The following is a 21,500-nucleotide window of genomic DNA, read 5'->3' on the forward strand; positions in this document are numbered from 1 at the left end:
ATAAAGACGAGAGCCTTTGAAACAATCAAGTTTCTCACAGGCACCCAGCAGGTACTATGTCCCCTTTTCCTTTGTTTCTTTCAAACAAAATCTTACAAGATTTCTTGTAAATCTCACATTTATGATTTCAATGTTTTGATCTACCGACTTTCCCTCTACCTGACTTTAAGGAAACTCGTTCTTTAAAAACATACCAGATTGCAAGCCCTTTCTAGATAAAGTCTATGTCTTTGTAACTCTGATTCCTCAGGCCTCAGCGATAAGGTAATACGAACATATTCTTAATTACAGGCAAATCATGATAATCAAAGAAAATTTTTTTGCATTGCTGAAAAAAATCAATCCATTTATAACATAAAGCACACAAGACTAAGCTTGTAAAGTTGCAGGACCCAAATGAAGAAAAACTTCACGGAGAAACATAAAAGATTTTAATAAAAGGGAGAGACAAGCTATGCTCCTGGAAAGGAATACTCAATGCTATCAATATGCCAATTGCACCCCCCCATCCCAAGTAATTATACAGTTTTCATGTAATGCCAATCAAAATCCCAACACTGCAGAATTATATGGAGTGCTTATTAAACCTGAAGTGTTCTGGAATTTCTCTAAACCTAGGATTAAATCTCTGGGATTTAAATCCAGAAATCTGTTCAATAAGCACCCTAGATGAGGTTTAAGAACCCTTGCATTAGTCCTGCTATCTACTAATGATCGATCTGAAGGCTATTTAAAAAACCAGATATTCATCATGAACTACTATGATCACTTTTTGGGGTATTTTTTTCTCTCCCTCTTAGGAGAATGGCTAAAGGAGAATCACCTGAAAGCTTGCTAGTAATACAGAACCTTGGGCCCTACCCAGATGTACTGAATCAGAAACTGTATTTTAATAAGCCCCCAGGTGAGTCATATACTTACTGGAGTTTGAGAAGCAGTGTGTTAAAGACTCCCCATAATTACAACGTTTAAAAAAATTCACACATCTAAAACCAACCAGCTCTTTAAGTAAAGAGACATCCATGTTCCTCTTGAACTTTCCTGCTCAATCACCAGTCCTAGGCCCCCTCATCACAACTCCCATTCATGAGACTGGAATGAAGTCTCTATCGTTTGACTTTCCTTTCCTTCCAGTCACCACACCTTTCCCCCTCCCTAATCCCCATTTTCTTTCCTACAGAAGAAATGTCAGATTTTACAATTTTTTTTTTTTGCAGACTGAAAAATACTATATATAAACTTAGTTCTCCACTAATACTACTTTTTTCTCACTTTCTTACATCTCAACACTCCTCCATTCATAAATCAAAAGCCTGGGTATTAGATGCCAATCAACTCTCGCCCACTTCACAACTTCCTTCTCAACAGAATATTGGACTTCAAAAGCATCAAATTTTAGCCAATTCTTACATTGCTGTTAAATTCGTCTTTTCTTCCCAAATTCAGCATTATGCTAACCTCTCCCTGGGACTCGTGGGCGTTACAACTATTAAGTACAAAAACCTACCGCTTCAATGTTTCCAAGTTCCCCTCAACAGCATCTTGTACTGTGCTACTTTACAACCCAACACCTGCATTCTCAGAGCGCTTTCAATGCTGCCTTCACCCGGTGACCATGCTCACACATCTCACCCAAACGACAGTCAACTAACCATCAGATGGGGTTCTTCCTATGTTCTTTTTTCACCAAAGTTTAATAAGGGGCTGTGCTAGCCTCTGGAACACATTGTAAGTAGGATACCATGTACGTGAGTTTATAGTCTATAGGAGGAAAAGACAAAAATGAGTTATTATGGCACATTGTGATGAACAATATGGGCAATATAACTGAAGCACAAACGGTAGTAATGAAATAATTATGTTTGGAATACCCTCAATCCAGCATTCTCTTTTCACTTAAGCAGCCCCTGAAATTTCATTGTTTTAGGAAGCCTTTCTTGATGAGAACGGACAATGTAAGCCAAGAATCTATTACACAAACAGCACTATGGACCTAACTCAAACTAAACATGCAACCACTTAATTCACATATCCTCCAACTCAGTGGCTTATTTATATATTCCCACTTACGATTACAGATAAATAGTAAGCAAGCATCCCATAACTTCATCTTTGGAAAAATTACCATTTTATTTTAACACATGTTCACTATTTTATTTTCAACCTCTATGAATGCTCAAGTTAAAAAATTCAGTAATTTGATCAGTTCCCAGCATGAAATGTATGTAATCCCCGATTTAGCAGTGGATTGTGTCCTGACAGCTTCTAAGTCTGCTCTTTGGCATTCAGAATATTTTCCCACAGAAACAATTCTCCACGTGATAACTAGGTTCTCCGGTCAACTTGCAGTCTAGTACTACTAGTACTGTGATATCTAACGTCTCTATAAAACACTTCTGTAGGAGCATTCATTCAGCCAAGAGTGCATCTCAATACATCCCTAAGACCACAGGTTTTGCCCAGCCTAGCAAACTGTGAGAAAGGGATTCCCCGAGAGCCAAGCCACTAGCAGTGCCTGAGTAAATACAAGCAGCAACTCAGGCAAGTTGTCTACAAATTCTACAGAAATTTCTAACTATTCTTTGGTCATGTGTCCCTTTGAGAATACGATGAAAACCATAAGGCCTCTCTTAAGAAAAATGCACACAGATGTCTATAAACCCCTGGTGAACAATCCTAACAGCAAAGTGTAGGGTCCACACAATAAACCGTACACTATGGACCAGTACTGTCCAATATGTGAGCCACATATGTAATTTTAAGTTTTCTAGCAGCTACATTCAAGTGGTAAAAACCAGTGAATTTTAATAATACATTCTATTTAACCCAACATATCCAAAATACTATTATTTCAAAATGTAATCAATATTATAAAAATATTAATAAGGTCTTTTACATTCTTTTTTTCATATTAATGCTTTGAAATCCCATCTGTATTTTACATTTACGGTACCTCCAATTCAGACTAGCCACATTTCAAGTAGTAGTAGCCACATACGGCCAGTGGCTACTCTATCAGACAGTTTTGCTAGACTATACAGTGTACACCCAGCAATTCTCAAGCCCTTTGGGCTGAGGATCCCTTTATGGTCTTAAAAATTATTGAAGACCCCAGAGAACTTTTGTTTATGTGGATTATATAAATCCATATTTGTCACATTAGAAATTAAAACTAAAATTTTTTTAAAATCTGTATTAACTCATTTAAAATAATAATAAACATTACATGTCAATATAAATAACATTTTTACGAAAAAGAGCTGTACTTTTCAAAACAGAAATTTAGAAAGAATGGCAACATTTTACATTTTTGCAAAGCTCTTTAATATTAGTCTTCGTAGAAGACTGCTGGATTCTCATATGTGCTTTTGCAGTAAATATCCTACGACATGTTGTTTGGATTGAATGAAGCATATGAAGAAAATCCAGCCTCACACATATACGGAGAGGAAAAGATGAAAGGCTATCTTCACAGTCTTTTCAGATAACTATGGATATTCTTCTCTCCTATTATAGCAAAACATGACAATTAGTAATCTCTTAAAGGTTAGTTACAATACGGTATCTAAAACCACATCACTAAATTTTTTGCACTGTTACATTAAAATTTAATGGTTGATCCTGTACATTGTATGTATTGTATTCATGCATTTGGAAAATATCAGTTCACAGAGTTAAAGAGATCTTCTATTACACAATTTTTTAAAAAATCACATTTGTTAATATTATCATCTATCTCCTCAAAAAAGCCTTTAAGCAATGGGAAACTGTCAAGTTCGCAATGGCAGATGCAAGTTTTCCAAAATCCTAATTTTCTTTTGAAAGCTCAAATTCCATTATTAATAACACCTGTCAGTTGTTTTCCTTAAAGTGACAGGCTCACTTGAGAAAATGTCTGCCAAATACCCAAGTCTAAATGAATAACCATAGTTTGTCAGTCATTCTTTCAAATAAAAATGGTGTTCCATGAAAAAAAGCAACTAGTTCAGGACACGACTCAATCACCCATGTGCTTTTCCTCAATTACACCAACATACTTCATTAAGCTTTACATGTACTTCCCATTTCTTCACGTATTAAAAAGATGTGTACTTACAAATGGCTAATAATAAGCACATGAAAAGATGTTCAACATCATTTATCTTTAGGAAAATGCAAATCAAAACTGCAATGATATACCACTTCGCCCTCATTAGGATGGCTACTATAAAATTTAAAGCAAAAACAAAAAACAGCAAGTGCTGGTGAGGACATGGACAAACTGCAACCCTTGTGCATTGCTGGGGGGAATTTAAAATAGTGCAGCCACTAGGGAAAACAGTGTGGCAGTTCTCAAAAAAAATTAAACATAGAGGTATCATATATACCAGCAATTCCACTTCTGGGTACATACCAAAAAGAAATAAAAACAGGGACTTGAGCAGATATTTGTATACTCATATTCACAGCAGCATTATTCACAATAGCCAAAAAGTGGAAACACTTTTTGTCCAAATGCGTCCACTGATGGATGAGTAAACAAAATGTAATACATACACACAACCGAATATTACTCAGACTTAAAAAGGAAATTCTGACACATGCTACAACATGGATGAACCTTGAAGACATTATGCTAAGTGAAATAAGTCAGACAAAAGAGAATAAATATTGTATGATTCCACTTATGGGAGGTACTTAGAATAGTCAAATTCACAGAGACAGAAAGTGGAATAGTGGTTACCAGGAGCTGGGGAAATGGGGGAATGGGGAGTTAGTGGTTAATGGATACAGATTTTCAATTTGAGAAGATGAAAAAGTCCTGGAGATGGATGATGATGATGGCTACTTAATGTGAATGCAATAAACTCAAAAACGGTTAAACGGTAAATTTTATGTTATGTATATTTTACCACAATAAAAAAAAAAAGACATGTACTCAAGGGCCAAGATTGATAGAAGACTTTTTATTGCTTCATTAAGGGCATTCTCAAGAGAAACTGGCTTTAAAAAAAAATGAGTGCACATGACAATGAAGAATACAATGACTACTAATAACAGTTTGGTGCCAACTGTCTTGATTTGCGTTAAGATACTAGCAATTTAACCACCACCAACATTGCTTTTGAACCATCAGTGCAAATGCCAATATGGTGTAAAAGGCAATTCTGTCTTAGTAGTATTATAAAATAATTCTGACCTGATAAATTCCCTCAAAGAGTCTTAGGGACCCCTCCACCTGGGGCCCACAAACCACACTTTGAGAACCATTACTGAAGCCTCTTCTTTCACAAAAGTCAATTAACGACAAAAGGGAAGAGACACAAAAGATCACAGAACAGTTTTATTTTTGTTTTTGTCTGTTTTATCTTTTAAGATGAGAAAAACAAACAGGTTTCTATGCTGAGCAGGAATCAGATACAGTAAGCACTAAGGAATAAGTAGAAAATAGAAGAAAAATCAGATAATTGACGGAGAAGGGAATGGGAAGGCCAAGATAATCAGGAGCACAGCCTCTGAAGTTGGAAGGAAAGGGGAGAGATATCAGAGGTAGACTGGGGGTATGCTTTGACTTATAAAAAAGCTCTCAGGCCTGGGGATGTAATGGACAGCACAGCGACTATAATTCATAATGCCGTATTGTATATTTGAAAGTTGCTGAGAGAGTACATCTTAAAAGTCACAAGAAAAAAAATTGTAACTGTGTGGTAATAGATCTTAACTAGACTTATTGTGGTGATCATTTCACACTATATACAGATATGGAATCATTATGTTATACACCCGAAACTAATATAATTTTATATATCAATTATAGCTCAATTTAATAAAAGCTCTCTCAACACAGAAATAAACCCACACATCTATGGACACCTACTTTTCAACAAAGGAGCCAAGAACCTACAACGGAAAAAGGAAAATCTGTTCAACAAATGGTGCTGGGCAACGCGGACAGCCACATGCAAAAGAATGAATGTAGACTATTATCGTACAACAAACACAAAAATTAACTCAAAATGGATTAAAGACTTGAATGTAAGGCGTGAAACCATAACACTCCTAGAAGAAAACAAGACAATACACCCTTTGTCATCATTCTTAGCAGTATCTTTTTTTAATACGTCTCCTCAGACAAGGGAAACAAAAGAAAAATAAACAAATGAGATTCAAACAAACTAAAAAGTCTCTGGACAGCAAAGGAAACCATCACCAAAGCACAAAGACTTTCTCCCAAACTTACCAAATGGGAGAAGATATTTGCAAATCATAGATTCAATAAGGGGTTAATGGCAAAAATACATAAATAACTCACACAACTCAACAATAACAAACAAAAACAACCTGATTAAAAAATGGGCAGTGGCATGGTGATTAAGTTCACGCACTCCGATTTGGCGGCCCAGGGTTCGCAGGTTCGGATTCCAGGCACAGACCTATGCACTGCTCATCAAGCTGTTCTGTGGCAGTGTCCCACATACACAAAGGAGGAAGACTGGCACAGATGTTAGCTCAGGGCCAATCTTCCTCACCAAAAAATAAAAATGAGCAGAGGATCTGAACACACATCTTTGCCAAGAAGATATACAGATGGCCAACAGGCACATGAAAAGGTGTTCAACATCACTAACTATTAGGGAAATGCAAATCAAAACCACAATGAGATATCACCTTACACCTGTCAGAATGGCTATAATTAACAAGACAAGAAATAACGAGCGTTGGCAAGGATATGGTGAAAAGGGAACCCTCATACACTGCTAGTGGGGATATAAACTGGTGCAGCCATTATGGAAAACAGTTTGGAGATTCCTCAAAGAATTAAGAATAGCACTACCATAAGATCCAGCTATTCCACTTCTGGATATCTATCCAAAGAACACAAAAAGACTAATTCAAAAAGATATATGCACCCTTATGTTCACTGCAGCATTATTCACAATAGCCAAGACTTAGAAAAAACCTAAGTGCCCATCAACAGATGAATGGATAAAGAAGAGGTGGTAAATATATACAATGGAATACTACTCAGCCATAAAAAAAGATGAAATCTTGCCATTTGCAACAACATGGATGGACCTTGAGGGTATAATGCTAAGCGAAATAAGTCAGATGAAGAAAGACAAATACCATATGATTTCACTCATATGTGGAAGATAAACAAACAAGCACATAGATACAGAGAACAGACTGGTGGTTACCAGAGGGCAAGGGGGTGGGAGGAGGGGAAAAGGAGTGAGGTGGCACATGTGTATGGTGATGGATTGCAACTAGACTGTTGGTGGTGAACATGATGCAGTATATAAAGAAGTCAAAATATAATCATGTACACCTAAATTTTATGTAATGTCATAAACCAATGTTACCTCAATAAAAATAAATAAATAAATAAGCTCTTTCTACTTAAAAAAAATAGACACTAGATAAATGCTTCTTGATAATGGTGATAATTCCACAGTTTAATATTAACAAATTTTCTTTTAATATTTTAAATCATAGATTAAGCACCATTCTAACTTTTCGCTTGCATGTGTGTAAAATATGCCACATTTGTGACAAAAGTAATGTCATGTCCTTTTTAAGAAAATTGTTTTATGATGCCATAGGAATTTATTTGACTGCCTCTGCTCAGAAGTTTAATGCTCCAGGTTTAAGTCACATGCACTTGTCCTATAATCTAATAAAATAAAAATCTGAAAGAATCTGGTTGCTTTTTATTTTGAATAAATGTAGCACAAATTTGTTAAACAAAATGCAAAAAAGGATTTGATATTACAGCTGATCGGACTCCAAGCCTTCAAGTTCCCACAACCTTGAATTAGCAACAAAAGGAAGCAGGGGATAAGAATTCAGCTATTTCTCCTCTTTTCACTTTCATCACTCCCTAGGGGAGGTCCTAGATATTGCTATGCCAAATCCAACTGAAGCAGCTAAAGTAATGCGATTTTATGCTACCTACTTTACAGTTCACAAACACGTTATTTCATTCAGGACTGAACCTCTCTAAACTGAGACAACAGACTATTTGGGGGAAGCTGCAATATTAAACTTTTAAATATTCATCTTAAACAACTGCAGCTCATGGTTTGATGGCCCGAGGAAAAAGCAAAGTGGGAAAACTTTAACTCAAAAATTTGGAGGATTACCTCTTTCCACCTCAGATTCCTCAGGTACCCATTAATACCCCAGCTGCCTCCAGAATATTCAAAATCCCCTAGTCCCTTAAGTCTGCTCAAAGTCCCCACTCCAATCAAAGGCCAATGCCTACATGTGTACAGGAGCCAATTAAGGAGGCCACGTGTAGTGGAAAGGGTGCTAGATTAAACTCAAGAGACCTCAATTCTGCCCTCCACAACCAACACCAACAGTGTGACTTTGGGTTCATCCCTGGCTCAACTTTCTCATCATTAAATAAAGGAATTAAAATTGGATAACTGCGACAATTATGGAAGATTTGATGGCACACTAGCATTTTAAAAGAAAGGCTGTTAGTCCAACAACACCAACTCCACAGTTAATATCATATTTAGGATGTTTTCTGAAGGAAGATGAGGGGGCTTACCTTTAATTCAGATTCTTGTACACCACCACCCCCATCCTTGAATATAGTCTTCCAAAAAGCAAAAATGAATAGACTTGACCTCACAATATCCATAATGGCCCTCCACAACTTTTTAAAATACATATAGCCTTTATTAAGACAGACAACTGCTACTCTAAGGTGACAACAAATTTGATTCTTGAATCTTTAAGCAGGAGTTTCTCAAGCTAGAAATTTATGAAACACTAAATTAGTTACATGCAACTTTGAGCACTTATAGATTCATACAGCACCTTGCAAACTCACTTCCAACATTCCTTATGAACAGGGTATTACCGGCAAAGTGCCATACAAAAACACTTTTTTTTTTAATCCATAGATTTGAAACATTTCTTAAGTTCCCACTTCAGTGAGCTGAAAAACAGAAAATCCTTAACACCTAGCCTCACTGGGTTTTAAAAGTACATAACTATCAATTTGGATTGAGATCCTTAGAATTTCTCCTTTGGGTTATACAAACAATATTTTGCTAAAAGATGAAAAATTAACAAAGATTTAACAATCTGGTTAACTCTTCACTAGGATTTAAACTCGGTGAGTTGGTAAACCAAAAAAAACTCTTTAGATCTCCATGACTGCGTATAACACCAGTTAACTATCTTACAAACTTCTGTTACTGATCACAGAAGAGACCATTAAAAGCCTATACACAGCTGAGCATAGACACTTCCTACTTCTGGAAAATTACTCAAAACACATGTCCTACCGATCATGAGTCAGTAGCATTATTTTTTTGTATACAAAGAATAGACCATTAACATTCAGTAGGAGACATTCTGTTACGCAGGCCAGAGGATGAAAAAGTGGGTCATGGCCAGTGATGCATAACCCCACTCCCTAGAAAAATAGTCCTGACAACATTCATTAAGTAAAATATTTTACTGTACTATGTGTAAGTCATTTTAGTACTAATATCTGTGGTTCCAAAATGAATAGTAAAATTTAAACTAACCACTAACAATCTCATTCAAAAGAGAATACTTAAGAGTGTAAAAAGCTCCAGCCAGCCCTAACAATGACCCAGCCACAAAAAATTAAGGAAAATAAGTAAACAGAGCAATTAGGCAGGGGAAGTGCTGTGCTGGAAACCTCTCTTCCAGGAAACCAAAGAAAGAAGAGAAGAATGTTGAGGGTGATAATGATCAGTTATTAACAAAACTGCATAAAGACTCACTGTGCTACCCTCTGATCTGCTATGCTAGGCTTATAAATTTCCTGATCCAAAAGAAAATTCAGTGTCTCTCTAACCTGGAAAATGAGCACCTCCAATATCACACAAACTAGTTAGAGTGGTCTCCCAAAGTAATGATCATGTGTTTCCTTCCCCCAGAGCATTAAGGAGATAAGATCCCCTTCTTCCTAATCTCTCATTCTCTTAGATACCGGTTATCCTATTAAGCCTTGGTATTGTCAGCCACGCAAGAGAAAGCCATAGCCAGTCAACCATTTCCAATATTGTTACTTAAGATTAGGTACTCAAAGCACATACTTTAGGCCTGTTCAGCTTGTTTTCTCTGTCCCACGGTAGTGGCTTTCTTTAAAGATGACCTGGGTCAAGGGAACTCAGGCTAGAACATTTTTGAGAGTCATACCTAATAAGAAGAGCAATGCAGTACCCACAAAACAAAGATGTACTATTCGTGTAATCACAACAGAAATGAAACAGGCTAGAAATCCAAAAATAAATTTGGTAGTATTTTTTTCATCCATTTAGATAATGCTGCACCTACATTATCATCAAATGTCTCTTTCTACTTAGTTTTTATAAAGGGACATAACTGGAAGAACAGGCCCAACCTGCTCCCAAATATCAACTGAACAATCGGATTTGTCAAATATGGTTGCCATCCAATTGTTTTACGGTAACTTTTTCCAAACTAGAGATGACAGCACTGGAAACAAAAAGTAACTAATTTTCACACATATCATGGGTAAACTTTCTAACATTCACTCAGAGAAAGTACTGCCATAACCCTTCCTCATAAATTCTTTCCAAATAAAAACTTGAAAAGCAAGAACATTCATTTCCAGATACCCTCCAAAATACATATATTATAAATGAGTCACTTGGAGAATACAAATTAGTAAAATGACAGAAGAAGCAATTAAGGTGGCATATCCTTTGAAACTAAATAGTACTCTGAAATGCCACACAAGTTTATTTGAGCACCCATGCCCTTATCTCAAGGGTTACCACAAAAGGCAACTTCTTATAAAAGACTTTTTTTCCCAGTAAGAAATAATTTTATACTGTGGGATAAAAAATAAATTGCTAACCTATACTGAAGCTTGCCAAAGCACACAAATGCATAATGACCAAATACAATCCTTCCCTTATGGTCTCAATCCTAAGACTGCTCATCGTTATCCCTCCTTTCCCAGGCCCCTCTCTTATCGGAAAGAGCGATCAGTTATACAGACAGAATCAGAGAAAGCTAAAACGGAAAAAGATGTTACAGGTCCATCTTCATCCACTTCATTTTTTTCTTGAGGAAACTGAGGTCAAAATGTCACGATGCAAGTTAGTGGCATAACTGTGATTAGCAACTGGCCCAACTCCAAGTTTTGCCTTTTTCTTTTTTTTAGTAATTATCTCCAAGAAGGCACTATTCCAAAGATTTAATAAAATGTTAAAATGGGCAAACTAGGGGCCGGCCCCGTGGCCGAGTGGTTAAGATCGCCCACTCTGCTTCAGTGGCCCAGGGTTTCACCGGTTCAGATCCTGGGCGCGGACATGGCACCGCTCATCAGACCACACTGAGGGGGCGTCCCACACGGCACAACCAGAGACACTCACAACTAGAATCTACAACTGAGTACTGGGGGGCTTTGGAGAGAAGAAGGAAAAAAAAAAGAAGATTGGCAACAGCTGTTAGCTCAGGTGCCAATCTTTAAAAAAAATGGCAAACTAGTAGCAACAATTTCGTATTTCAAAATAACATCCATCGCAAAATGCCTCTCTAAAGGCTACATCCCAAACGAAGGCCTTAATGTAGTTGGAATTCTACAAGACTAGGACAAACCAAAAATTCCAAAAAACAAAGTCTCTCTGTGGAAAGGCCGACAACCACTTTCCTGCAGAGAGACTTGAAACTGTTAGCAGAAATGTGCTGACTGATCTCATCCGTAAAGATGAAACACAGACAGAAAATCTCCAAATTAACTAAGTGCCCAACTATTTAAACCAGTTCAGGCATTAACCACTCAACTTCCCAACTCAGTTCCCTAAAAATAGTAAGCTTGTGGGTAGATGAACAGTTCACCAAATGGATGCAGGATAAATCCAAGGAATAAGCAGTCTCAACCTCTTGCAGATGAAGCTTTGCACAGCTTTGAAACTGCCATTCAGGACTCAGTTTCAGAATTCCAAGTCAAGGCTTTAATCATTTTGATAGCTACCAAATGTGTTCTAATAAATGTTTATGTTCTACTTCAAGTTTTGACAAAAACAAAAATGGGAGAGACGAGGTGAAAAAAAACAAGATAATATACAAGGCTAGTAAAGAACACTAAAGAAAATGCAGAATCAATGTAAAGATGAACATCAATTCTACCTTCCAGTATGTTCCTTAACATTAACAACATCAAGGACCTTTCCTATTTTTCCCTCCTGTGGACCCAATGATGGAAAGATACTAATAATATTAATTTATTTCCATTATTTTTAAAATAATCAAAAACAACCTTTCTGATCTGCCCAGAATGAGAATATCAGTATTAACCACACAAAGTTGACCCAGCTAAAAGCAAAAATATGACGTTAGTGCAATTTAGCACCTTTATTGGAGATAAATGTATAATTTCCACGATATTTCTTGAAATATTGAAAACTGGGAATTCTTTTAGTGTTCATATCTTGTTCTTGAATAAAACTGCCACCTCTACAGAAAATATATCAGAGAACAATCAAAATTGCGTCCTAGGAGCTACCCCTACAGTGATGACATTACCAACCCAAAAGAGGAGCACCTGTTAACAAGATTCTATGTAATGTCCTTTGCTGCAAATTACTTTCATTTTATTGTGAAAGCATATGCTGCTATCAAGGTCAAAATCCTATACAGCTAATTGAAACTTAAAAATCACATACGGCTGAATGCCATATAACAACTATCTAATTAAAATGATTCAAAATTTTTACAAACATAAATGCGATACTTAGTCCAGGATAAATGTAATACCTAATGTAAAAGCAAGTTACCACTATTCCAGAATCAGATCTCACTGAAAGCTTATAACCAAATCTAAACTTAAAACTGACCCATATTTATCGAGAGATTTGTCTTGTACCGTTAGGTATTGTCACATATTATCTTGTTAATATCACATTATCTGTTAATCTTCATAATAGATGTTAACCCCATGTTATAGAAAAGGAAACAGTGTTTTCTGAGAGTTAAACTCAACAACAACAAAAATGCTGGACAGGAACAGAGATAAATAATACCCTGCCCTCAGAAAGCTCACCATCCAAAAAGCCTGTCAAAATCTACTGTAGAATATAAAGCAATTTCATAATTGCATGTGACAACACTTCTTTGAACTCAGCCACCTTTACTAAATAAAGAAAACTATGTCAATAAAGAAAGATGTATAAGGAGCATCCAGGAGTTTCTTTCTTTGCTGTTTCAAGGAGACTAAAATTGAAATGACATTTTGCATTAAAGAAACTTTGTCCTCAAACATCGTCTTCACCAAAGTAGAAAATTCAGGGTCCCGTGGCCTATGGGGAAGACCCTTGATGGGACAAGAACTGAAGAACCCTCCATTGGTGCTTTTCAATTTGCAAATTAGGTCTTAAGTTCTATTGAAGAACTCCATCTGGTTTAAAAAAAAAAAAAAGTCAAAATCGCTTCCTTTGAAAAGTATTTGAATGTCTCTGATATAGCGGGGCAATCTGTGTCACACAAAAGCAGTTAATACAGAGTCCTCCTAGCCTCAAGAATTTTACTATCTGCTAGGGGAGATGAGTCAGGAGCAATAATAACCACCTTAGTGCTTCCATGCGCTTACATCTCAAGACAAAAGATTAAATGTGATAAGGAGGGAAAAAAGCAAATAGCTATAATGTCCACAGGAAGAAGGGAGTGATCATAACCAGCAGGCAGGGAGCTAGGATTACTGAGGCAAAAGGCAAATACCAGATTCAGTCACAGAACAACAGGGAGTGGAGCACGTTGTGGCTGGAGCAGAGTATTATTAGGAAATAACCAGAGCTAAGATTTAAAAGGTAGGTTAAGGACTGAGCATGTATAATCATGAGCACCTGGCCAAAAAATGTGATCAAGTAAGATGGCTTCTGGGCAACACAACTGTTCATTCCCTCTCCTTCACTCTCGAGTTTCAAGGCACCAGATTCTCCTTGTATTCTCATAAGTCTCTGGCAGCAACTTTTTAATCTTTGCCTACCATAAATCAGTGGTTCTCAAGGTATGGTTCCTGGACCAACACCATCAGCATCAGCGAGCAAGTTGATAGAAACGTAAATTATGGGCCCCTCCTAGACATACAGAATCAAACTGTGGGGGTCAGACTCAGCAATTTGTGGTTTACCAAGCCCTCCAGATGATTCCGATGAACGCTAATGTTTAAGACCAGGAGTTCTTCAATGAGAGCCTTCCCCTTCTCATTCTACACTCTTTCCCCACATCCATGCTCTCCTAGGGCCCAAATAACAGCCAAATGCTTACTAATCAGAAATACCTGTCTCTAAGCCCAGCCACCTTTGCTGAGTACCAGACCATGTACTCAACTTCTCATCTGACATTCATTTCCTCAGATATCTCAACTAAACATGTCTGGAACTACTGGACATCCTCCCAGCCCCTCTGAAAAACTCTGTTCCTTCTCTACGCTTCTCCTCTCAGCAAATGGTACCTCCATCCAAGAGTTGCATACAACACTCCCCCCGCATCCAATCTACCACCAGGTCTTCCCATTCAAGCATTATAACATTAGTCTCCATCCGACTGCCATCATCTTAACTAATCATTCAATTTATACATCTCCCAATCAGTCTCTATATAGCAATCACAACGATCTTGTGAAAATACAAATCAGAGTGTGTCACTGCCCAAATTTAACACCTTCAGTAGCTTCCCATTGCGTTTTCAGACAAAATCTAACACCCTCAATGTGGTATACAAAGATCTGGATCCTGGTCATGTCTCCAAAATTATCTTGGGTCCTTAGTCCATGTGATTTTTTCACTACTGTCCACAGCTCTAGGCATATTTCAGTTCCTGAAACTCTTTCCCACATACAGACTTCTCTCTTCATGACATACTCCACACCACCCCCACCTTCTCACTTCTGCCTTTACCTAATTTTTCTCATACTTCAGATTACTGGTAAAATATCAAAAAAGGCCTTCCTTGATCCTCCAGTATAAACTGAATCAGTTATTCTCTCACAAAACCCTGTGCTTTCTTCTCATGACAATTATCAAAACTGTAAACTACATTAACTTGATGATTTTTGTTTGTTTAACATTTATCTTCCATACTAGACTTTAGTTCCATAAGATCAGAGAAAGATCCGCTTTGTTCTCCACTGCATAAACAGCACCTAGTACAGAGCCTGGCACACAAAAGGCATTTAATAAATAGTTACGGAGTAGTAACAGTTGTCGATATTTTTTGCTAAACCCTCCCCCTTCTTCTGCTCTCTCTGTCCTCTCTCAGAGACTTTAACTCACAAGTTATTGGGTAGCCACAGATGATTTTCTGCCAATGAAACAGCATGCTTAAGTCCTTCATTTTCCTATTGATTTATATTGCAAAATCAGATTTATTTTACTATCTTCCTGTAAAATTAACAATGAGAATTGGTTAACTCTTAGCCTAAATCCACTCACCCCAATCCAAGCAGTAAACTCTGAGAGAACTACTGAGCTTCTTTTACAGACCTCTGTAGTAAATTCCTGACCTCCAACTACTGACAGTGCCAATAACCCCCATGCCATGTCAGAAAGTCTTACCTACCCATCATTCAACATGCCATTTCTATCCAGTCCCCAAAATCTCATGATTAGATTATCTCAACACGTTATGAATGGTGTCCCAGTCTCTATGCTCCCCATTTAAGTCCACTTTGTATCAAGGACATTTAGAAAAAAAAGTCCCCTACTTGAGAACCAACTTCTTCCCATTATCAATCAATATTAAATTCCTCTGACTAGCACTAAAGAAAGGCCTATGGAGACATGATCAAAAAGCCAATCCTATGTTTTAATAAAAACATGGAAAGTTACATAGAATTATATGTGCTTGACAATTTGACACTGTTTCAAGCTAAAATTTGCATATGGCTCTACCTGATTTCTACAGCCCAAAGTTGGACTTGGTTAGGATGCACTTCTGAAACTAAATTGTTTTCAAGAAAAACCATGGAGCCGGCCCTGTGGCCAAGTAGTTAAAGTTCCGAGTGCTCTGCTTCAGCGGCCCAGGTTCATGGGTTCAGATCCCAGGTGCGGTCCAACTCCACTCATCAGCCACGCTGTGGAGGCAGCCTACATACAAAATAGGGGAAGATTGGCACAGATGTTAGCTCAGGGCACATCTTCCTCAAGACAAAAAAAAAAAAGAGGAATACTGGCAACAGATGTTAGCTCAGGGCAAATCTTCCTCACCAAAAAAATAAAGAAAAGAAAAACCATGAAAATGTCCCACTATGACGTCAGCCCCTAAACTCTGAGCAGGAACTCAAAAGGTGCAAGTTGTCAGCATTTTCAAACACATATAACTAGAAAAAATTATGATACAAAGCATATATTATTTCAGAGAGGACACTACTCCCAACAGTTTCGTTATAACACACAACGTAAGTATACCCCTGGGATTCTATTTTTTAACTAAATATATATAGTATATAAATATGTATGTGCATGTATATATAAACATACACATATGGATACATACATATATATATATATTTTTGATCCTCATTATTTGAGGATTCCATATTTGTAAACTCACCTACTTGCTAAAATTTATTTGTATCCGCAAAATCAATACAATACCCCAAAATCAATACAGTGGCACTTTCAAGGTCATTTGCAGACATGTGCCTAACAGGGTAAATTTTGAGTAGGCTAGCTGGTGTCAACAAGGGGACGTTCCGCCTTCTTGTTTCAGCTCTCACACTGTAAACATCACCTTTTTCAAGGTCTATTTAGTGTCATGTTTTTCTCACTTTTGTGCTTCTTACTGGTGATTTCGTTGTTTAAAATGTCCCCCAAAACATAGTGCCAAAGTGTTGTCTAGCGTTGCTAAGCGCAAGAAGGCTGTGGAGTCCCTTACAAAGAAAATACACGTCTTAGACAAGCTTTGTTTAGGCATGAGTTATCGTGCTGTTGACCATCAGTTCAATGTTAATGAGTCAACAATATATATTAAATAAGGTATCTGTAAACAGAAACACAGACACATAAAACAAGGTTATGTACTGATTGCCACATTGTTACCAAATTATTGTGACCAGAGGCTTTGTAGTACCCAAATCCTGTATTTCCCTTAGGAGCAATGGTTCAGTATTCACTAATTCACTGTTCACAGTGACTTCACAGAACAGAACTACCGTGAATAATGAGAATCAAATATACATATATACGGGGTGGGGAAGGGGAGAGAGAGAGCACCAGATTTACTGAAGACTCAAAGATACTGCAGAGGTCATTCTGAGCAAGCTGCCTGTGTTTGCAGGAGCACAGCAAAAACGCCTCAGGGCACAGCATCTATAGGGTCTTGGCCCTGTTTAAAAAACACTGACCAAAAGCAAAAAATGTAAACTCTCCCAGGTTTGTTTTTTGGTCTGTCTTTGCTTCTACCCCTTTTCGCACTAATGGTTTACCTCTCCCCAGTTCAGGTACTCTAAACTCCAATGCCTTTGCACAAGCACTTGCCCTAATCTTATAACTGGGCAAATTTATCTGTCAATTATTGAATGTGAATCATACTTGTGCTTAAACATCTTATCTAAATTGTGGCACTACTTATTTAGAAAGGAGAGAGGACAAAGCATCTGAAATAAGAATTGTCAGGATCAAAAAGTAAACTGAGGATAGACAATTTCAGTTGTCTGTGTGAAGAGAAATACACAATGGAAGAAAACCTAGGCCTTCGCCTCCCCTCCAGAGATAGATAATTTTTTAAAGAGAATTTTTGGAAGAGAAACGATAAATCTATGGCAAAAGTCAGTGGAACACTCTAACAGTGACATTAGTGCTTGAAAAAAAATTATTTTTTTGCAGTTGAGAGAGCACTCCCCATTTTAAATTCACTTTTATTTTCATTTTCCAAAATTACTTATTTTTTATTGAAAATTACTTGATTAGGGTGATGACAGAATATGCTTAGAGCAGTGATAGAAGCTACAAATCCAAAGTCTATGTCTTCTTTCTATTAAATAAAAGACCCATCTGGGATTTTGTGAAATTAAGTGAGCATTAATACTACTCAAGCCACACTTCAATCAGTTACTACAACTCAAAGACAGAAGTACAGCATGTGAGTTAATAGCTATGTCTTCTTAAAACCTACAACGGAACCTAAACCAACCCGTGAAATTCATATATAATAAAGAGCTCGGAAATTCTACAGCATAGTAAATCTGTCTATCAAGACCAATCACCATACATTCATTCTTTTCAGAAGCTAGGGATCCTCCTCTCATCTCTCCAAGATTAGGCTAGGCTCATTATTAGGAGCAATGGCTTGCAAAACAATGACATCCATCCCTGAATAATTCAAGATCTCTTTCTCTTTATATAATTTTATCGACAAAAACCTTTAGATTTTTCTCTTGCATTAATTTGCTTTTCTTTGCAGCACTTCAAAAAACAAGTGGAATCTCAGTCTACTGTCTTCAAACCACAATGCCTGACTTTCAGAGAACCAAAACCACTCTCTTCGATTTCTTTTCTGTTACCCTTGGAACTTAAGAGAACCATTTATCAACAAATTACTTCTTATGAATTTTAAAAAGTTTTTATTTTGTAATATCATTCTGCAATCAAACACTCAAAGGTCAATGAAGCATGCAATAAACAAGAGACAGTATTTCTACAAGCCAGTTGTACCAAAAATACAAAACTAAAGTGTAGGATCTTTTCTTTTAATGGAGTAAACTTTTTGTACGCAAACTTGCAACTGCTGACATAGCCTCGTAAAGATAATGAAGGGCCGAACACAAAACTTTGCAAGTGAAAGTTAACCTGCTTTAACACCACCTTTTAAAGTACTACCAGAGACGTACTGAAAGAGTATGAATAGCACCTTGTCTGATAAAGAAGATTCTAAACAACAAAGATAAATGGACTTCAAGTTTACCCCAAAGCAACATTCTAACTGAATTTGGGGCAAAGTACCATCTCCAACACGCGCACACACAGAAATACATTGTTTGTCAACTGATGACCGAGCAGGAGCAAACGCAGGCTCGACACCAGGGGCTGCAGGGTCCCGTGCCCCGCGGCGCGGGTGCAGACTCGGAGGAAGAGGCCAACGCATGACACCCGCCTGAGCCACAGCTGGCAGGGCAGAGCCTCAATCTTGCTCGATCTGACCCTCTCATGAGTCACTGGCCCAATCAGGGCACCACATCACTCGCTAGGACGTTTTCTATTTATTTCCTCGACTCGGGAAGGACTGAAAATGACTTAAACTCGCAATGAGAGAACTGTGCAGGGGTCGGAGCTGCCAGCGGCGAGAAAAGCCGGCTTAAGAAGGAAAGCCCGAGCTACTCTCTAAGAGTCCCCGCGGGCCCCGCAGACGAGGGCAGAAGGGGAGAAGAGGAAGCCGAGAAGGCGAGGAGAAGCGGGCGAGGACCGGGAGAAGCCAGCGCCACACCCCAGCCCTCCCTCACCTGCCTGCCCGAGCCTCCCCGGGCGCCCGTACCTTCGGCCAGCGTCTCCTCCAGGGTGACCTGGTAGCGGCCGACCGCGAACACCCGGACCCCTAGAGACGAGCTCCCGGAGCCACAGCCGGCCCCCGGCCCGGCCCCGCCACCCGCCGCTCCGCCGCCGCCGCCGCCCTCCGACTTGGGCATTCGAGAGAACTTCTTCATGGTCCCGCCGGCGCGCTGGAGGGCGCGGGACGCGCGCAAGGGCGAGCGAGAGGACGAGCGCCCGGGGCGGCGCGCGGCGGGGCGTCCGCGAGGGGTCGCCGCCCCTCGGCCCGCGGAGCGTCCGTGCGCGCTGCGGCCCGCCGAGCCTCACATTCCGCGCGCACTAAGCGCACGGCCCCAGCCCCGCCGCCCGCTCCGCGGCTCCGCTGCAGCTGCCCGGCTCCCGCAGAGGGCGGCGGGGAGGGCGGGGACTGGGCGGGGCGGGGCGCGAGGGGGCGGGCCCGGGCGCGGGGGCGCCGCCACCGCCGGCTCCAGCGCCCCGGGTGCCCTCGCCGCCTCGCTAAGCGCCGGGGGCGCGAGCCCGGGAGGAGGGCACGAGGGAGGGAGCTAGGAAAGGGGGCGGAACGGCTGGCCCCCCGGGGAGTGGGCTGGACCTCTCGGGCCGCACTCCCTCCCGATCGCAGCCCGCGGCGCCGCAGCCGCCAGACTCGGACCCGCGCCGCCCGCCGCTCGCGGCCGTTGGCGGCGCGGCGCCGCTGCCAGCTGCTCCCTGAGGCCCGGCGCCCCGCGCAGGCGCGCTGCCCCCGCCGCCGGAAGTGACGGGTCCGGCTCTTGTCACGTGGAGGGGGGACGGGCGAGGTGATTGTGGGGGTTGGGGATGAGGGGAAGGTCTGGGGTCCCGGGTCTGGGGACCCAGCAGGAGGGTTCAGGCCAGGCCTATGGGGCCCTGGCTTCCAGCAGGGAGGTGGCCGGGGGACCGGCTCCCGCGCTGCCCCGCGGCGGGGTCTGTCATCTTGGCTAAGAGTTGGTATGTCACTCTGGAGGCTTAAAAATGCCGCCAACTTTACCCCCGCTGAGGAACTTGTCGCTGCATTTCTAACCCGGTTTTCCAGACCTTCTGCTCCCGTGAGAACCTTCTTCCGCTCGCCCACCCTGAGCGTGGGAGGTGGGAGCAGCTCGGAGCTAGAGCGGATTCCAGTAACCCGACCTGTAAAGCCACAGTGTCGCCCTCTGTAACAGCCGCCTGTGCTGGGAAGCGTTTTGCGGTTTATTAATTACTTAGGAGTACTTTCAGAATCTCCTGTGTGCTATGCAACAGCCGTGTGAAACGTTCATAACAAGTATTAAGTCCGTTTGCAGACCATTCATCGCCATTGGCCGAGAGAACTTAACGCACTCGCCCAAGGTCACACAGCTGGCTTGTAGAGCTGGGACTACAAGGTCCATCCTTTGATACTTAGTTTCGTACTTTGGGCCATTCTGAAAAAATAGGTTGGGTTCAGATCGTTGGAAACCGGCAGATTTTGGACTGTTCGGAAGCATAACTAGCCATTGGTTTCCCCTCTCCTTTAACAAAGAGATTTGCCCATTTAAAAAAAGAAAAACCCGTTGCATCCATTTCATAAACTGCAGGATTCTCAATGCCTGCGGGGTGAGGCAGGCAAAATGAACATGGGTGTAAGATGTTCCAGAGTGGTAAAGAACGGCAAATTATAGAGCAAGTGTAAAAGAGAGCAGCCGCTTCTCAACAGCACCCTGCTTTTCCCCAGTATGAATACATGCCCACTGTGGCCAGAGGTTCCAGTTTTTTAAGAGGAGCCAGAAATCTGAATTTTTTTCTAAGAAGACATTTGCCAAATTTTTTAAATATAGGCTGAGTAAATTATGCCTGCAGGACTCCGGTATGCACCTTCTATGAAAGTAGGTGAATATGGTTCTATCCCCGCCCCTGTCTCTTTATCCAAGTTTTTAATGAGGTACAGGCAGAAACGTTAGAAAATGTGCTTAGGCAAAAGACTTTGAGCTTAAAATCTTCTATTTTTTCTTCCCATCTGCTATTTGAAGAGAAGCTATTTCT

At 40.0% G+C, this 21,500-nt stretch overlaps 1 protein-coding gene across 3 annotated transcripts in view; it reads right to left on the minus strand.

The window, feature by feature from the left end:
- BMP2K (BMP2 inducible kinase) overlaps positions 1 to 19,869 on the minus strand; it is a 118,334-nt gene extending 98,465 nt beyond the window's left edge. For 2 of the 3 annotated variants that reach the window (XM_023637871.2, XM_023637869.2), the window contains exon 1: positions 19,474 to 19,869. In XM_023637871.2, coding sequence (XP_023493639.2) covers positions 19,474 to 19,642 — 169 coding nt within the window. In that variant the 5' untranslated portion in view covers positions 19,643 to 19,869. Of the gene's footprint in view, positions 1 to 15,893; positions 16,089 to 19,473 lie in introns of those variants that run through there. The other variant, XM_023637872.2, reaches the window with a different exon arrangement.
- Between the last annotated feature and the right edge of the window lie 1,631 nt (positions 19,870 to 21,500).

The sequence above is a fragment of the Equus caballus genome, chromosome 3 (genome assembly GCF_041296265.1).
Source record: "Equus caballus isolate H_3958 breed thoroughbred chromosome 3, TB-T2T, whole genome shotgun sequence".
Taxonomy (NCBI): domain Eukaryota; kingdom Metazoa; phylum Chordata; class Mammalia; order Perissodactyla; family Equidae; genus Equus; species Equus caballus.